This window comes from Rutilus rutilus, assembly GCF_951802725.1.
Source record: "Rutilus rutilus genome assembly, chromosome: 14".
Classification (NCBI taxonomy): Eukaryota; Metazoa; Chordata; class Actinopteri; order Cypriniformes; family Leuciscidae; genus Rutilus; species Rutilus rutilus.
Window position 1 is genome coordinate 2,896,157 of NC_140219.1, and position 20,300 is coordinate 2,916,456.

The following is a 20,300-nucleotide window of genomic DNA, read 5'->3' on the forward strand; positions in this document are numbered from 1 at the left end:
TTATCATTTTTGTCATAATCGTGCAGTCCTACTTTATTCAAATAAAATGTGAATGCATTTGACATTAATTGCTGTTTACTTGTTTGTTTATATCCATAATTAATTGATACCTGATTCCCTTACAATAGTTTTTGGCTAAAAAGTCACTGAATCGATTTCAAGTCACTGAATCGTTTCGGATCGTATCGTTCATTTTAAAGTGAACTACTTTAAGCAGCTATTATAAAAATGTCCTATGAAAAAACATTGGTGTGCATCGTGAGACAAAACAATGGCACTCACATATTTTAAGGTATGCCAATGCAAGTTGTTTTCAGTCAGAACAGCTCAAACATGCATTTTAGCCTGGTAAATGTCATGTTTAATATTATCATGTAGTCATGTATGCATTAAACATATTGCAAGGCTTGCAATTTAGTTAAATTATTGAAGTCACAAAGGTTTGGACTGGATTCAGAGTTTATGGCTGCCTTTCAACTGATACTCTGATGGGACCTGATTCAGTACCTGTGATGAGGGGATGATATTGTTAATATTCATTAATATAATAACATCGTTTTTTTCTGCCTTTTAGACGCTTTCTTGACATCAATACTGAACGTGGATCAAAAGCAAAGAAAGGAAAAGTGACTTCAAAGAAAACTGGCCAAGTTGTGCAAAAGAAGAACACCACTGTAAGCCCACAGGTTTCCTCACTTCTGAGAAAACTTGCAGACTTTGAATGGAATTTTGTTTAGATCCCGTCAGCAAGTGCACTAAAAGTAAATATGATTACTGCATCGTTAATTCCATTTATAAAAATACAAATGGCATTTCAGCCAATTTGGTGTTTTCTTTTCTTTTTTGACTCTTTCTAGGTCACTTTAAATTTCTGAAAAAAACTTTCAATTTGTTAAAGGTTAAAAAGATTACTGCATTATTAAGTGCTAAGTGTCCTTCAAATAACATTTTACATGTTTAAAAAACAAATACAGCTGGCATTTCAGCCAAATATGTTCAGATAAGTTCAGATGTTTTATGCTCATTTGCACTGCCGACTGTTTATTTACAGTACCGACTGTTATATATACATTGCAATATCGTACCTTAACTGTAATATGCAATTACTTTCCACTGCACTCACTCGGATAGCTTCTGTCCAAACTTTATTTGCACTACTTTAAATCCATTGTTATACTGCTCATTAGCCTAACTTATACATATATCTATTTGTAAAATTCTGTTTATAGTAATAGCCATCTGTATATTATGCTCACATTCTGTTTATAGTAACAGCCATCTGTATATATATTCATAGTACATATCTATCTGTAAAATTCTGTTTATAGTAACAGCCATCTGTATATTATATTCAGTACATATCTATCTGTAAACATTCTGTTTATAGTAATAGCCATCTGTATATTATTATATTCAGTACATATCTAGCTGTAAATTCTGTTCACAGTAATAGTTATCTGTATATTATATTCATAGGACAATCTATCTGTAAATTTTTGTTTATAATAGTATTCAACTCTATATTTATTCAGTACATATCCATGTTCTGCACTTATGGAACCACTGTATATCCTGCACTTGCTGCTATTGCACTTCTGGTTAGACCTAAACTGCATTTCGTTGCCTTGTACCTGTACTTGTGTAATGACAATAAAGTTGAATCTAATCTAATCTAATCTAATAAGACAAAACTTTCAATTTGTTAAAGGTTAACAAGATTACTGCATTATTACAAGATTACTGAATTATTAAGTGCCAAGTGATGTTCAAATAACATTTTACATGTTTAAAAAAGCCAAAATGCTTTTAAAATAAATGTTTTAAAACCCAGTTGTTGGTTTCTATTTTCTAGTGTGACTACTCTTATGAAAGTTCAAAGTATAATATTTTTAATTATGTAATAATTAAAGCAGTTTTCCCTGTAAAAATACAATTTATTGCTGTAGACAACAGCAGGGGCGATTCTAAGATTTTCATTTTAGGGGGGCTCAGCCCCCAATGAGGGTATGATTAAAAAAAAAAAAGTTAGTTTATGGTCTAATGCTCATTATTAACTAGTTTCATTAATTCATCCAGTAACATGCATATGGCAGGGTTTTATAGAGGTATTTAGGGGGTTTCGGGGGCATGCTCCCCCGAGAAAATTTTGATTTCTCTGATCTACATATGTGCATTTTAAGATGTTTTGAAGGCCAAAAAAATTGGATAACAATAGCTTTAAAACCATTTCCCCTCCTAAAGCTGAGCTTTGACTGATATAGGCTTTTCATTTTTGTCTGTCAGTGAAGAAAGTAAACATAGGGTCAACTGATAGGTTGATTTATGAATCATTTTCTCAGACAAAGCTACCAGGAAAGCTAGGTAACTAAGTTTATTAAATTCATTCACAATATGTACACATTCATTATTGATCTAGGCCTAATATATGGCCGTAGACAGGGCTTTATAATCAAAGAGGTCATACATTTGAGGTTGTTATGGGGTTAAACATTTTTATTTCTCTGATATGTGCATTTCAAGACGTTTGAAGGCCAAAAGAGGATAAGAAATAGATTTAAAACCTGCTCTCTCCTCATCTCCATTACTCTGTCTTTTTCTCTCAGTCTCCTGATCTTGCCCTGTCTCTTCCTCTCCTAAAGCTGAACTTTTTTAATTTACTGAAGGCTACAAATTGTATTATATTAATTCTCAACATGTACACATGCATTATTAATCTTGTGCCTATGAAAACGGCTTTGTTAATGTTTCTTGTCCCCTCACAATGACATAATTACACTTTATATAGGCCTATTTTCAGCTCAAAATGGCGAAATTAGACAAAAGTTTATTAGTTTTCTAGTTTAACATTTATGACCTAAAAAACTGTCAAATATAAAATGTTTAGTTTTAATCTTAACTCGTACTTGACCGTAAACTGAAGCGTAAGTCGTGCTGCTAAAATTTGCGCTCGGGATGAGAAACCGAACTGTCCTGTGTTGCTCCCAATGCTCTAGTAACATTACATTATGTAAACTGCAATGCATTTATGACAAAGAACTGCACCGATGCAGATGTAATATCATAGCAATCTATCAATAAATGCACTCAAGACACACCTTGTACTCTCTGATGTTCGCTCTGCTCGGCGGCGGCGCCACTGCAGATTGAAAAATGCGCTAAATCCAAGCAGACTCAGGTAAGGGGAGGAGCCGAAACTTGACGCAGCTTGCCGCCGTTTCAAATGAGTTTTTTAAAAAGGGGACTGAATCGATCAAAAATGTATTAATCAAATATTTTTTGGGGGGGCTGGGCAGAAGTTGAAGCCCCCCTAAAAAGGGCCTAGTGACGCCCCTGGACAACAGTATAATACTGTAAAATTATGTGGTACAGTATGTACTGTATTTTGTAATTACAGTGCAGTACTGTAAATGCTGTTTACAGTACTAGGTCTGTAAAAATACAGTATGTGGCTGGCAACCCAGCTGCCAGTATTTTACTGTAAATTTACAGTGAAAAGTTTTACAGTAGTGTGAGCACATAAATCCTGAGCTTTGGCTTTACATCGCATGCGATCTACTCGTTCAGTGTGAGTACCTTGCTGAAATCACACAGACATCGCACAGTGTATGCCCGCCTTAATTGGCCATGTAGTATTTTAATAAAATCGTATTTGACTAAACTGTGGCGGAAACAGGCTTCCATACTTTTTAAACTTTAGTCAATAATCAATTTGAAGCTTGGGAGCACAGACTTATGACAGTTTTTTTTACATGTAATTTTTTTCCTCAATGGAAAAAATTACACACACACACATACACACACAAATGCGATCGAAATGCAAAAACCAGATCAGATCAAGTCTATCTAGCAGAGCTGCCAACTCTCACGCATTCACCGTGAGACTCACGCAATTAACACTTTTCACACGCTCTCACGCCACACATCCATTTTCTCACGCACAGAAAAATCGCGAAGCAAAGAGGACACGGAGACCGAAAGACTAGACAGAGCAGGTTAGTTATGATATTTAAAAAAATGTCAGCTCTCAGATTCTGTCGCTTTTATTACGAAATTCAAACAATAAATACCATTTTGGCGTTTGTAAATGTGACGTGACAGATCCCTAGCGGCACGTGAACCGATCATCTCTACTAGCTAATAGTAAATAAACACAATGAACAATGTTAAAAGAAACAGTACAACTTACCGAAATGTATATTCATCATACATATCAATCAGTGTTTTTTAACTGCGGAAAGGGTCAATAAAACAGCTGGAGAACAATTGTCACATAACATTTACCTCAGGAAAGCCATTTGATGACCATAAGAGAGTATTTAGCTAAATATGTGTAGGCTACTATATTACATATTTATTATATTTCTACTTATATCATTAAATAAAGTTGTTATTATAATAAAAAACGCATTATATTTAATTTGAGTTATTTTTATCCTTAATACTAGCCTACCAGCTGATAAGGCTCTCTGTATGTTTACAGCATTAGGTGAGGTTTTTTTTTTTTTTTTGAGAAAAATTAACGCCTATCTTATGTACCTAATATTTATCCAAATTACTCAATATTAAATCAAATCACAAGAATTGAACTGAATTGAAATCCTGAAATTTGTTTCAAGCAATAAAAAAAAAAAAACTTAGCTTACCAGAAATTGTACCATATAAACATTGTAACATGTTGTCACTAAACCTAATAAAATTAGTTACTAAAATGTTTTGACAATCACAATACATCACATACAATAAAAATAGTTTTAATATACTGGATAGCTGTTAGGATTACTCTGTTACTCTGTGATTTACTTGAAAAAATTTAGGAAAGTTTTTTCACTCAGAAAATGTGAGTAATTTCAATAGAATTCCCAAGTAAAAACGCAGGGAACTGTAGCTTTAAATCTCAAGTAAAGTTTACTTGGAATTTCCCAGTAAATTGTATTGACTGTTTGTTTATATATTTTACTTAAGTAATGCTTATAAATGTTCTTTTACACAATAATCCTAGTTATCTTATTTAAAATTGAGTAACCTTTACTTTAAATATTATTTTAACAGTACTTGATGTTGTTTATGTATTTAAATGGTGTTCAATAAAATAACACTGACATACATTTTACTTGAATACTTTTATTTCTATGAGATTTTTAGAACAACCACACAGTGCATTAAAATGCATAAACATTTAAACATAAACCTTTCTATAAACATATAAAACAAACATTTTACAACAACATCAGTTGCAGATATCAAATACAAAAGTGTAAAAGTGCAAATAATGTCAAACTAGTTGCTGCCTTTCATTAGCTAACTTTAATTTCAATAAGATTAAACTAAGGGAATAATAATAAAACTCTGCATCTATGGTCTCCAGCAGAATAGCATTACTTAAAATGCATAAGAATGGTTATGTTAAACAGTACTGTAGTTGAAGTTGTAGTTGTTTTCCGAACAACCTTTCTTTAAAAAAACAACAACAGTACAAGTAGTGTAAATAAGTGCAAGTGGTGCCCAACTAGCAGATTACATTAGAAGCTTTCTATGCAAAGTGTTAACCTTTGGAGGAAATTTTAAAGCATCTAGCCCAAGAAAGATTTTCTATAACACTTCGAATATGTTTCTCAGATTTGGGGGATTGCTTAAAGGTATAGTAGAGGATCTTTCCGAATTTTAGATAAGACCCGCCCTCTCCACTTTTTGAATAAGTTTGATTGATTCACCTGAATGATTGACAATTAGGAGGACCAATAGTATAGGTGATCCACCCGAAAGTAAAAAATCCTCCGCTATACCTTTAAGTTTAGGGAGTAAATGCAGCCCATGAGTGAAAGACATGCATTTGTGAGATTTTTACATCCCAGCAGCAACTCAGTTCCCTCGATGACAATGATGACATCAGATATACTGGCATCTTCCTCTTCTACAGATCTGCTCAGTGCGATGATTTTCATGACATGACTGGAGAAGGTATCCTTAATCATGTCTCTGCTGATATCCTGTGAAATACACAAATCAGTGCAAAGTGGTTAAAATACTGTATAGTATCAATTTTTCAATTTTCCTCAATGGGTTCCTGTTCTGAGACAAACTGTCCACTAGTCTTAAGTATCTTTAGCATTTTCTGCATATTTAAACCCAATATGCAGTTTCTTCAGCAGGAACTGTACGATGTTAAGTTATACTTTTACATTGAACACAATAATGAGACTCATACACAATTATTACAGTAGATAGAAACATTTAGTGATGCTAATAAAAATAACACCGTACATTTAGAGTCAGGAGGGTGTAAACCTCTGGAAATGATAATTGGTGTAAATTATGTCTTTTGGGAAACATTTGAATGGTTTCTAAAGACAATATATAAATGAAAGATAAGAAATATAAACAAAATAACAATTTACACTGGTAATCCTGTCCAAAAGTTTACATACACCTGACATTTAAATGTATGGTGCTGCCTTCTTGACCATTACTGGGTGTTCTTTAAGTTCTCTTACGAGAGGTTCTCTCGTACTGCATAATATCTTACGCTATGGGGAAATCTCTTTTCCGCGAGATATTGAAGCCAAAAATTATCCTTAATTTTGGAATAATGTAAAACGCGTTGCGGCAGCACGCAGACATAGGCGAAACAGCTCGCGCGCCTATTGGCTGCTCTGCGGCAACTGCAGCAGCCTATCGAAAGGCCCCGTCGGCTCCAATGTGGGCGCTTTTGCGTCAAGTCCCGCCGAAACGGGCGTGGCCTTGGGCTATAAATATAACTCGAGAGGCTGGTATAGCTGATTTTTCATCTCTTCAGCGGAGCTCACGCATCGCTGGATCCTGAGAGAAGAAGCCGCACCGTCAGAAAAAGCCTTTCAGCGGGACGAGCCTTGCATCTGAAGCCGCTGACCGCGCCGCCTTCAGCCGCCGTTCCTGCTGCGCTATCCGGCGTTATATCCTTTTCTCTGCTACTGTGTTTTGTGTGTGTGTGTGTGTGTGTGTTCGCCGCCGCGACACACACTCTTCATTGCACTAAAAGAGCCGGGCGTCTTTTTCAAGATGCCCCTTTCCTGCCTGGGTGAGGTTCACGCAGCTCTCATGAGCTACTGCCTATGGCGACTCTGAGGACTCGCCTGGCATCCTTTTCTGAGACTGCACCTCTGCCCGCCGCGGTACCGCGCCGTAAAAAGAGCCGTGCTCGGAACCTCCCCCAACCCGCAAAAGCTCGCCGGTTCGCCCGCCTGCTTCACCCGCTTCGCTAGAGTCTCTTCCTGATGGACAGCGGCCGCCGTCTGCCGCCGCTTTCCGTCGTGGATATCAGCCAAGAAGCCGCGTCTGTGGGGGATGATACCTGCTCTGCCTCTGTTCGAGCCGCGCAAACTGTGCCGTTCACAAGAGAGGTCAGGAGCGGACGGTCCCGGGGCTAGTTTTTCTTTACGTTACAAGAAAGCTACCCCGCCCTTGCCGTGCGCATTCGCGTGCATCGCCGGCGAAAGGAGGAAAGAGAGTGTTTTTTAGTCCCGCAGAGGCCGGACCAACCTCCTTTTTCTCACACATTTCTCAGTCCCCTCTGAAGTTCAGGCGACTGGAAATGTCAATATTGCAGTAAACGAGCCTGTTATAATACATGCACGCCTGCAAACAAACGCCGTCACAAGACGTGTTGACGCTCTCTTATATGCTCGCGCTAACTGAAAGCTTATATGTTCCCCCCTGTGGCTCAGTGGCGGAATCTTAGGCTTTCGCGCCAGAGACCCATGTTCGAATCCCGGGTCTGCCGGCAGATAAAATTATGCCGTCAAGGCTTTCGCTCTGTCAAGTTCCCTTAAAAGGCGACTGCAGATGTGTATTTTGCAGCCAACGAGCACGTTGTACTACCTGCTCGCCTGCACCCAAACACCGTTTCTAAAAACGAGGCCTCAAAGTCTTCCTAGCCCGCCTAGGAAAGCGACAGTGTTCAAGTCCCGCTGCGGCCAGACTTTCACCAAAACTTCCCGCTCGTTCAGTTCCAGAAAATGCGACTGTTCCAGTGTATTTTGCAGAAACAAGCCGGTACCACAGCCCGTTTGCCTGCACAAAAACGCCGTTTTCACGTTGGTCCAGATAAATCTCATAAAGAGTGTATTTCTGGTATTCCGGCCACGGCCGATGGTGTTATGAGTGTAGTAAAATGCCCACACCCAGTGCTCATTCCTACACACAAGCACAGCCCGCCACATTTCAGGGCTCGCACACATGAAATTGACTCATGTCGATTGTGCATTAAATGTAGTGAATGTGCCCACGACCCAGTGCCCACAAACACTGCACACTGCATGTCTCACGGTTTCTGTAAAAACGAAACCAACGCACATACAGTCGGCTCAAGCCGACGGTGTTCTCAGTGTAGTAAATGTGCCCGCTGTCCCGCGCCCACATTCATTCACAGACATGACCAGCCCAGGGCTCGCACAAATAAAATCGGCTCATGTCGATTGTGCGTTAAATGTCCAGCCACGGCCGATGGCCCACTGCCCAGTGCTCATTCCTACACACAGACACAGCCCGCCCCACAGGGCTCACGCACATAAAATCGACTCATGTCGATTGTGCATTAAATGTAGTGAATGTGCCCACGATCCAGTGCCCACAAACACTACACACTGCATGTCTTTCGGTTTTCTGTAAAAACGAAACCAACACACATACAGTCAGCTCAGGCCGACGGTGTTTTCAGTGCAGTAAATGTGCCCGCTGTTCTGTGCCCACATTCACTCACAGACATGACAAACCCCACGGGGTTCCCCCCGCTCGCTCTCTCTCAGCTATCCGCCCAAAGAGAGTCGAGCGCGCCCCCCCCCCCGCCTCAAACGCTGCAAGCACGCCGTCTATGTTACAGCATACAGAAGCTCTCCGGCCGCCACTATGTCACGGCCAGAGCCCAGATCTCATTCAACCCCTAGCTATTCATGCGAATGCATGGGCAAAGCTTCCCGGGGTATCAGAATGGGTGCTGAACGTTATAGAAAGAGGCTATTCGCTACAGTTTGCTCGACGCCCCCGCAGTTGTGAAAAAGGAAGTAGCACATCTACTTCGAACCGAGATTGCGAAACTGTTGAGCAAAGGGGCCATAGAGCCTTTATCTCAAGCTCAGAGCGAAGGGGGTCTGTACAGCAGATATTTTCTGGTACCGAAAAAAGACGGGGGTCTCAGACCCATTCTAGATCTAAGACAGCTGAACAAAGCGCTTGCAAAGCGCCAGTTCAAAATGCTCACAACCAGGAAAATCCTCTCGCAAATTCGCCAAGGGGACTGGTTTGTGTCAATAAATCTGAAGGACGCGTATTTTCAAATACAAATAGCGTCATGTCACAGGCGATTTTTGAGATTCGCCTTCGAGGGCCAGGCATATCAATACACAGTCCTACCATTTGGCCTGTCCCTAGCACCCGTACATTCACGATGTGCATGGACGCGGCCCTCACTCCCCTGAAACTTCGGGGAATGCGAGTTTTGAACTACTTGGACGATTGGCTGGTTCTAGCTCAGTCTCACTCAGAGCTCATAGAACACAGGACCATGTTACTCGAACATCTCGAGAACCTGGGTCTCAAAGTCAATTGGGCGAAGAGTTCACTGTCTCCCAGTCAGAGAATATCTTTTCTGGGCACAGAACTGGACTCGCTGTCTATGACAGCTCAGCTATCACCACAGCGCAGACTGGACATTCAGCGCATGACGGAAACCTTCCGCTGCGGCACTATAGTCCAGCTCAGAAAGTTTCAAAAGATGCTGGGTCTCATGGCCTCAGCATCATCAGTACTTCAGTTGGGTCTGCTTCGCATGCGCCCACTGCAGTTCTGGTTAAAAGCGCGAGTGCCGCGCCGAGCGTGGACCGCCGGTCTTTGTCGCCTCAAGGTCGATCAGAAATGCGTCTCAGCTCTGAAACCTTGGAAAGCGATCGACTGGTACCAGTCAGGTGTAAGCCTGGGGACTTCCTCGAGTGTGAAGGTGGTGTCTACGGACGCCTCCACCTCGGGATGGGGAGCGCTGCTCGAGGGCAGACCGTTCTTTGGCCAGTGGTCATAATGGGAAAAGCTTCTACACATAAACTGCTTGGAAATGATAGCAGTCGACAACGCGCTGAGGCGCTTTTGTCCCCAGATAGCAGGGCACCACATCTTGGTCCGTTCGGACAACATGTCAGTGGTGGCCTATATAAATCGCCAGGGAGGTATCAAGTCCCGAAACCTTTACAGGCTGACAGAACGCCTCCTGGTCTGGGCTCAGCACAATCTGCGCTCGCTGAGAGCAGCGCACGTGCCCAGCCACCTGAATGTTGGACCAGACAGACTGTCCAGGAACAATGTTCCAGCAGGAGAATGGTCTTTACACCCACAGACAGTCCAGCTGCTGTGGGAGACATTCGGCAGAGTGGAAGTAGACCTGTTTGCGTCTCAAGAAAACGCTCACTGTCCGAAATTTCTGGCCCCGCTGCCCGCTCTATGCTTTTCCCCCCATCGCGCTCCTACCTCAGGTATTAGAGCGGATCAGGGAAAACGGATGCTCGGTGCTACTAGTAGCTCCATTCTGGAAGAACCAGGCCTGGTTCCCAGTTCTGATGCAGCTGACAAGCACTGCCCCATGGCCGATACCAGTGAGGACGAACCTCCTCTCTCAAGCCAGGGGCTCGATCTGGCATCCTCGCCCGGAGCTTTGGTCCCTACATGCGTGGGCCATCAACGGGTACCCGCTAGCCTCCCGGAGGGAGTGTTAAACACGATCACGCAGGCTAGAGCCCCCTCTACGAGACAGCTCTATTCCTCAAAATGGTCTGTGTTCTCTAGCTGGTGCACAGTCCGTGGCATATCACCCCCAGATTGTGGGGTGACGGAGGTTCTCTCCTTCCTGCAAGAGCTACTGGATAAGGGCAGGACCCCATCAACGCTCAAGGTTTACGTGGCGGCTATAGCAGCGTTTACTAAACCAACGCTTGGCCAGTCACTTGGAAGGAACGATCTGGTCATTCGCTTCCTTAGAGGAGCTAAGAGGTTAAATCCTCCCAGACCTCCCTCAGTTCCCATATGGGACCTTTCCACGGTCTTGGAGGCCATGAAAGGTGCCCCATTCGAGCCAATCCAATCAGTGGATATCAAACACTTGTCTTTCAAGACAGTGTTTCTTCTGGCTCTCGCTTCAGTGAAGCGTATTGGGGACTTACAACTGAGAGCGCGACATGTATGGAGTTTGGGCCAAATGACTCGAAAGTCATACTCAAACTGAGGCACGGGTAAGTTCCTAAATCCCTCAACACACCGTTCAGGTCTCAGGTGATTTCCCTGTTAGCCCTGCCGGTCTCTAACGAGGAGAAGGACGCCAGCTTCCTTTGCCCGGTCAGGGCATTAAGGGCTTATGTGTCTCGCTCATCTGTCTTCAGACAGACAGAGCAGCTCTTTGTCTCGTTCAACGGACGTTCTAAGGGACTAGCCGTGTCGAAACAGAGCCTATCCAGATGGATAGTCGATGCTATAGCGCTGGCTTACGCCTCTAAGGGCATGCAGTGCCCGTTAGGTTTTAGAGCGCACTCCACGAGAGGCATGGCCTCATCGTGGGCTTGGTCTAGTGGGATTGCCTTACAAGATATCTGTATGGCGGCAGGCTGGGCCTCCCCGTCTACATTTATAAGGTTTTATAACCTAGAGGTTCCCGCTTTGCAGGCTAAGCTGCTTTCGGTCTGATAAATCGGTATCAGACAGAGCAGCTCTTTGTCTCGTTCAACGGACATTCTAAGGGACTAGCCGTGTCGAAACAGAGCCTATCCAGATGGATAGTCGATGCTATAGCGCTGGCTTACGCCTCTAAGGGCTTGCAGTGCCCGTTAGGTTTTAGAGCGCACTCCACGAGAGGCATGGCCTCATCGTGGGCTTGGTCTAGTGGGATTGCCTTACAAGATATCTGTATGGCGGCAGGCTGGGCCTCCCCGTCTACATTTATAAGGTTTTATAACCTAGAGGTTCCCGCTTTGCAGGCTAAGCTGCTTTCGGTCTGATAAATCGGTATTGTCTGCCCCGATGTTTTCGGCCCAGAATACTGAAACTGCTTGAGCAATGCTCGCTGATCGATCATGCAGCTCTATGGGCAGTGTGTAAGACCCATAATATTCACCAGACTAGGCCGAGTTTTCGCCCTGGCTGTGTGTGAAACACTATCTATATAATTGCTCCTTTTAGGATGCTATTTATTACAGGAATGATGCTATTCTAGCCCCTCTTCCTGGACTCTCTGTGAGTCCCTGATGATCATGTACTTTATGGGCCCCGGGCACCTGCCCTTGGGACTTTGGTACTGGATCTCAGCACGCACAGCGTTTTACACTGTGTTCCCCATAGCGTAAGATATTACGCAGTACGAGAGAACCTCTCGTAAGAGAACGTACTCGGTTACTAACGTAACCTTGGTTCTCTCTAGAAGAGGGAACGAGTACTGCGTATCTTGCCGTGCCTGCAACACGCTCTGGTTCGCTCCGGCGATGAAAAACCAGCTATACCAGCCTCTCGAGCTATATTTATAGCCCAAGGCCACGTCCAATTTTTGGCTTCAATATCTCGCGGAAAAGAGATTTCTCCATAGCGTAAGATATTACGCAGTACTCGTTCCCTCTTCTAGAGAGAACCGAGGTTACGTTAGTAACCGAGTACGTTTTGTAACAATGGTGTATAAGCCTTTCAATTTTCCTCAGTAGAAAAACATGGATCTCAGCATCATCGTCAGTGCTTGACAGGGTTCAAATATGCAGAAAATTCTGCAAAAAGAAAGATTGTGGAAGATTTCCTTGTAGACGGTTTAATGGCTCAGGAATAAAAAGAACATCTAACACATAACACAAATACAGTATATCAGTCAAACCACTGTCTATATCCAAAATCAAGGAAAAATAGAAATGGATGTAGCTGTGTATGTAGCCAGCTAACTGCTAGCTGCTACACTAATTATTAGGGATGTCCCGATCCGATCCACGTCATCGGTATCGTGCCAATACTGGCCCAGAATGCTAGATCGGAGATCGGAGGGGAGAAAAAATATATGATCAGATCCGATACCTATTAGGGGTGGAACGGTATGTATTCGTATTGAACCGAAACGGTACGTGCGTCATGGTTCGGTGCATGGATTTACACGGAGAATACACGGTATAAAAATAAATAAAACTTGCGTGCACATTAATTAATGTAATGCGGAACTACTGTTAGATACGCGCATAGACATATGCGGGTTCTTTAATCTTTAGGGACACCTAATCTGTAGCCCCGCCTTAGCTCTGAACGCGCATCTATTTCGCTTCAAACGCTCGCATACGGGCGAATGGATTCAACATGTTCAAGCGTCGAACTAGACACGATAGACGCGAATTTGACGCTCTATTCACGTTTGGTGTGAACGCAGCATAATGAACAGGCTGCGATGTCAAGATTGCAATGCTGAAATGCTGTGTGTGTGTCAGAGAGAGAGAGGCACGGGCGCGATCGAACAGTGGAAACATAAAAACATACTCCGTCATTTTGTTCATACAGGACATCACAGGGTTCCTGCAGGTTTCAGTTAGTCAAATTTAAGACCTTTTTAAGACATTTTAAGACCATAAAGATTAAAATTTAAGACCTACACGACGCATTGCCAAAAAAATATTCAAATCAAAGAATTCATTTTATTTCAATGAATTCAGTAATTGAAAAAGCATTAACTTAATTTACAGATAAAGCAATCACATTAGTAACCTTCCAGACCCAACAACGCGTGTCAGAGAAAAGAACAGAGTCAGATATAATTTTTTTATAGAAAATTGTACTTTGCATATTATAGGCCTACTGTAAAAAACACATAATTAGTTGATTTTAGTTGATCATAACTAGAGATGAAATGGCATGAACATTTAATTTAATTATTATAGTGCCAAAAATTACCACTGTTATCACAGAATCCTGTTCAAAGAGTACTATGTGTAACAATGGTGTATAAGCCAATGGTGGTGGTGGCGCAATGGATAAGACACATGCCTTTGGTGTGAGAGACCCGGGTTCGAATCCACTGTGAGACACCAATGTGTCCCTGAGCAAGACACTTAACCCCTAGTTGCTCCAGAGGCGTGCGACCTCTGACATATATAGCAATTGTAAGTCGCTTTGGATAAAAGCGTCAGCTAAATGAATAAATGTAAATGTACTAATACTACACAATGAAATCAATTCACCAAGTTTTATGTCGAAAAACAGCAAATAACAAATAAAATTAGCATCAATACACACTAACATAAACATTAAATACGATTAAAAATGATAGCCAGATTTTAAAAGTGTCTTGCGACATGTTATATACTAACATGTACAAGTTCAAATAAAGTTGACAAAAAAGGTTTTTATAAAAAGATAAACCTCACATATTTCAGACTTTAATTTATCTTTTTTGACTCATTCTTTTTATAAAAAATGATTGACTGACATTTACAATACAGTTAAGCTTATCTTTTATTATTAATAGTAAAATTCGGTCCGATTTTCCCGTGGCATCTGTCGTTGCTATGCAACCATGCACTGCGCTCTCCACAATGACAAAAAAGTTTTAGTGGCTAATGGATTTCCACCGCCGAAAAACACTTGCTGTAGCTCTGTTACAAGATTTATTTACGGAGAAGAGAAAAACACTCGTAGTGTTTGGGTGCACCCGCATCCTTCATGTCTTTTTTCATGTTGCTGCTCCTGGAAAAAAACGAGTGCGTCACTTCAATTATAAGCGCGCCTACATTTGAATGAACTTGAGCGCGAAAAAGACGTGATATGTGAACTGCCTCTTGGCGAGCGACTTAGATACTTTTTTGCTACTTTGTAATAACTTTCTGCGGCCAGCGTTTCTGGAAATGAACGAGGGTAAAATCTTTTTTAAGACCTGACTAAATGAAATTTAAGACCGCGGATGAAAATCTGTCTGTTTTTAAGACGTTTTAAGGCCTTAAATTTAAAGTTCAGAATTTAAGACTTTTTAAGACCCCGCGGGAACCCTGTCATCATTAAAACTGCAAAGTGTTTAGCCTACGTATATTTGTGTAAAACACAACATTGTGCTTTTGTCAAACTGTAAACTCTTGTCAAACTGTAACCTACAACTGTCACCCAACCAAAATCACACGCACACACTGTTTAAACTGTCCTAAAACAGAGCACTAATCTTTTTGTTTTTAAGTTACACATTCTACATTGATTAAAAAAGAAAATCAAATGTGTTTTTAATGGTAGTATTATTTTATACAGAAATAAAATATTTATAATTCAGATGAGTATAAAGTTAAAGTTAATTAAAATTTTAAGGAAACAAATATATTGATCTGAAATATATCAAATTAATTTTAAATTCATTCAGGTACAATTACCAATAGGGATGTCCCGATACCACTTTTTGCAGAACGAGTCCGATACCGATACTTTGATTTTTGGTACTTGCAGATACCGATACCGTAACCGATACCTGAATTTTCACTGCATTTGTAATTTTTAAATGTATTAGTAGATAAACCAAAAGAATATACATCATATTAGTTGGCTTAATTTGTTCATCAAATATATATTTCTTTCAGTTATTTTCATGCTTAATTAAGCCTGCTAAAATGCATTGTATGAGCGTTCTGTTACTGTCACTGTTCATTCTATTGCTCTATCATATTTTATCTTTCATTTAATAGCCACAACACATATTTAGAGCTGCTTCAGGGCTCAGTGCTGAGGATCGGGTCAGCGCTCCAAATGTTTGTCAAAACCGTCCTTCGGATGAGACGTAAAATCGAGGTCCTGACTCTCTGTGGTCATTAAAAATCCCAGGATGTCTTTCGAAAGAGTAGGGGTGTAACCCCGGCATCCTGGCCAAATTTGCCCCTTGGCCTCTGTCCATCATGGCCTCCTAATCATCCTCATATACTGATTGGCTTCATCACTGTCTCCTCTCCACCAGTAAGCTGGTGTGTGGTGAGCGTTCTGGCGCAATATGGCTGCCGTCGCATCATCCAAGTGGATGCTGCACATTGGTGGTGGTTGAGGAGATCCCCCCCCCCCCCCCCCCCCTTCTATGTAAAGCGCTTTGAGTGCTGAGAAAAGCGCTATATAAAATGTAATGAATTATTATTATTATTAAAACCAGTGAAATATCAATTATTTAATCCAATTTTGATACTACAACAAAAACTACCAGCCTAATTAATGTGAATTTAAAACAAGTAAGCAGTCAGTAACAAAATAAGAACAAACAATCAAATTACAAATAGGACAAATAAATACAATAGAACAAAGAAAGGCTACAAATGAAATAAACAGTGTTTTTAGAGTTTTTCAGGTAGATCTAACAGGTAGGCCTACAGAAATTTGAAAGTAATCAAATGTGGAAAAAAAGCATATTCATTACTGTATAAATTATATAGATAGATGTTTTTGTAAAGTTGAAAAGGGTAGCCTATTTAGTCAAGAGCAGTGAGTATTTCTTTGTCCTTTGTTTGATTAACATTAAAACACAAGCAGGTTTATCACACTGCTGCCCCTTTAAGACCGAGCGCACGGACCGCATTTGAACATGGTTACTGTTCATTTGAGATATAACCGACTTTGTTTACTATAGGATACTCGCCAAGACGGGCGTTTTTACATAATTTTGTGTGAATTCGTCCGTACAAGCGCAAGATGTGAAAGACAATTTAATTCAGTATTCGTGTGCCGAGACGCTGGTTTGCGGGGCGCGCGCTTCGGATGTTTGCGTTCATGGAACTTCTTGACCTGCACACGTCCTGTAATGATGTAGGAAACCACGCGTTATAGCCTACTTAAATCAGGTAACAGTTCATGTTTTACTTTACTTACATATACGATATAGTTTTTTCATCCAAATAACATGTGCTGAGTGAGTGAACGATCAGCAATCAAGAGCATTCAACAGAAGTGCGCTCGCTCTCTATCTCTCTCTCGTCAGTTAACGTTAATAAGCTACATGCCTCGTTTTATTTTCTTTGCCATTGACATCCGACTGAACAAACTTTCCACTAATGTCTGTTTAAAGGGATGTGCTCGACCGGCTCGCGCGTCTGTGCCGTTGCGCACTTAATCCACTGCGCGTTTTTCTCTTATCAGCTCGCGCACCACAGCTGTTACTATACACACGCACCTTGTACGAACCCTGTGAAATGAGCCCAAACCGCCGACATTATACTTTTCTATGCCTCAGTTCACCTCCACAAAGCACTCGCGGCGGCCAGTTTCGTTTTGCAAAGTATAGGGGAGAACGGGGCACAAAGTAACGCTTTTTGACTTTCTCAGTTTGTGTAAATCTACTTATGGTTCAGAGTATTTATTTTTTCCCACATTAATTTCCCACATGTCTAGTACAATTATGTGTTTTTGTTTTATTAATACAGTATATACTTTTTTCTTGATATACCCCGAAAGAATGGAAGTGAAATGTGACAACATGCCCCATTGTAACATGTGAGGGGCACATTGTAACATAACATATGACAGCTTAAAATGTTATCTGATCTAATAAAAAAAAAAATATACAAAACAAACTAAAATATTTTCTAAATAAAATACAATTAAAAAACATTTTCATATAAAATAATGTCAATTTTTGATAATTAAATATAAACTCATTTTTGAGTTTTGACTACGAACACATGAAAACACAGCTATACAACATAGTTCAAAACAAATAAATAATTAGTACTTTCTGAACATTGACTCTCAGTCTTTATTCACCTTTTTCTCACGTTTTCTCAATAAAATTAATAAAAGTATAGAATATAATAGCATATTTCTAATAGGGGCACATTGTAACGCAGTGTGACAACATGCCCCCGCCTGCACAACTGGGATTTAAACCCGGCTAGTGTCTTCTGCTAGTTAGCGAAGCATTGAAGAGCTATCTCAACTGTTAAATAACATCTTGGAGATTAAAATAATATCAGATTTGTCTAATTTTAAATAAACACAAAAAATAGAAATTTTGGCAGATTTTTTTTTCCTATATAGTGTTGATGTGGCAACTAGTAAATACACAAAGTTTCGTCATCCAAGCATGTGCGGAAGTATTTAAAACAAGCGTGTTACAACTAGCCCCGTGTTACGTTGTGCCCCGCGCTCCCCTACGTGGTATCGGCAAATTTTTATGAGTACGAGTAGAGTATATGAGGACAGTATCGGCCCGATCCCTGATGCCAGTATCGGTATCGGGACATCCCTAATTACCAAACATATCTCAAGGTCTTTTGAATAAAGGGTGGCAGTCTTTCATTATCAACTGTTGTTGTGGACTATATACTGGAGAAGTATTTGTTCTCCATTTGAGTGAGATGTTTTTATCTGGCTAATTGAGCAAAGTGCTTCCATATATTTTATTATTATTAGTATTAGTTCAAGAATAAAATAAAAATATCGGATTGATATCGGTATCGGCAAATAGCCAAAGCTGCGGCATCGGTATCGGAAGTGAAAAAGTGGTATCGGGACATCCCTACTAATTATTGTATATCCATGTCTGGACCCCGCCTCCCAGTAAGACGTTAGATGACCCAAGACTTGTGCAATGATGACGCCAGGCCATGCAAGGACTTCAAACAAAGTCAGCACTATTAATTGATTATTGCTTTTTCTTTGATTTGTTTCAATTTATTGATCATTCAACATTGTGTTTTTTGTAAAGCTGCCTTGTAACATTGTACACTGTAAAAATCACTATACAAATAAATGTGAATTTAATTGAACTGTACTACCTGGTGGTCTTCAATGAGCTCCTCAGCTGATTCTCCCAGGAAAGACAGGAGGCAGCGAATCACAACGTCTCGCCTATCTTCAAGCCTATCTTCTTGCTGTTAAAAACAGAAGTAAATGCAGTGAACATTAAATGCGTATACATCTACATATAACAACATATTTACAGAGTCAGGAAGCAGCATATCATCACATGAGTAATTCACAATTGTAAAAAAAAAAAAACATTTTACCTGGCTGAGTGAATCCAGCAAATGTCTACTTCTTATGCCAGCAACCCCACCCTTCATCTCAAACAAAGCCAGGAGTTTTGGAGTATAGAAGTCCAGCTTTTCCAAGAATGTACGCTCCAAGGAAATTGTGGTGATTCTTCTGAATTCATTCTTGATCTAAAACAAAGAAAAGAAAATGTAACACAATCAAGTGATGATTAGAGTTGAGTGCACTGGTAAAACATTTTTATTGCACTTAAAAATTTTTTTTATTTGAAATCACTGCATATTAGGCCAATAACGAAAAGAACTAAATACCTCAGATTCACAGAAAAGGGCTGGCCATCTCTCCATGAAATCTTAACCAGCAGGGCAGTCCTTACTTCTGTTCTTCAATAGGAGAAAGTCTTCTCCATTTTCTCAACAATTATGTTTTTTTTTTTCATTAAGGAGATCTAGTCTCGCCTTCTCTAAACTTTCTCCTGTTTCCCCAAATGGAAATGGTGGCAAGTAATTTACTTCAGCCTTCCTAGGTCTTTTGAAGCCTTTTGGAGTGGGGTTTTCATTTGTCTTCTGCTCTGGCACCTACAGTAAACAAACGATGCATGTGAATGCATAGGCTACTTATTGCTATCTATCTGTGAGGTGTGCTGTAATAAAGTATTGCCAACTTACCTTGCATTAGCTTGAATAGTGAGAGCAATATCTGCAAAAGAATGTAAGAAATGTTCATGTCAGAATAATTTTTTTAACAATTGTAAATAAATGTACTGATCTTACTGACATGAAGTACGCTTACAACTAAATTTACCTTTACAATTCATTGACTGTGGCTATGCAGTTATGTAAATTAAAATGTAATAATTTGTCGGTGTCATTGTATTTTGAATCATTTATCATAGTATTTTAAACTACACTAACTTTTTTTACTCAAGAGTAACAGTTAACACTCATATGGAAACAAATTAGAATCTCCAACTGCTTGTAGATATCAACCACGTGTAAAGTGGATGTTGGTCAGTAAAAGAACACCATGAAATAAAATACAGGCTTTACAACTTAAATAAGGTTGATTGTTAAGTAATTAAGATTTATTTAAACAAGCATTTAGACTTGTGTCTAAATAAAGTTCAAGGTAATATTTGCCTTGTACACGTGCATTTTAAAAAATAACATTAATCCTGTGATACGCGAAAAACAGGGTGATTATTACAATTCGGCAGCTCAAACTTTTCTGGGACAGAATGCTCGAACACGACAGGGCAAAGCCTCGAGCAAAGTTTGCACGGATGTTAAAACTCATTTTTACAATAATCGTCTGACAAGATTAACATTAGG

The 20,300-nt window shown here is 40.3% G+C and overlaps 1 protein-coding gene across 1 annotated transcript; it reads right to left on the reverse strand.

The window, feature by feature from the left end:
- Positions 1 to 5,267: 5,267 nt before the first annotated feature.
- On the reverse strand, positions 5,268 to 19,541 carry LOC311304352 (uncharacterized protein). The gene is made up of 4 exons (XM_084431311.1): positions 19,281 to 19,541; positions 18,984 to 19,139; positions 18,753 to 18,848; positions 5,268 to 5,987 (listed from the first exon to the last, which is right to left on the reverse strand). Exons 1-4 carry the CDS (start codon positions 19,314 to 19,316, stop codon positions 5,778 to 5,780), a joined length of 498 nt encoding a protein of 165 aa, XP_084287437.1. The 5' UTR covers positions 19,317 to 19,541; the 3' UTR covers positions 5,268 to 5,777.
- Positions 19,542 to 20,300: the final 759 nt, after the last annotated feature.

Excerpts from the sequence above, each read along its gene's own strand:
- LOC311304352 (XM_084431311.1), bottom strand. The coding sequence starts at position 19,316 with ATGGAGAGATGGCCAGCCCTTTTCTGTGAATCTGAG. Across the intron at positions 18,849-18,983 it reads TGCTGGATTCACTCAGCCAG|CAAGAAGATAGGCTTGAAGA; the intron begins GTAAAATGTTTT and ends TGTTTTTAACAG. Across the intron at positions 5,988-18,752 it reads AGCTCATTGAAGACCACCAG|GATATCAGCAGAGACATGAT; the intron begins GTAGTACAGTTC and ends TGTATTTCACAG.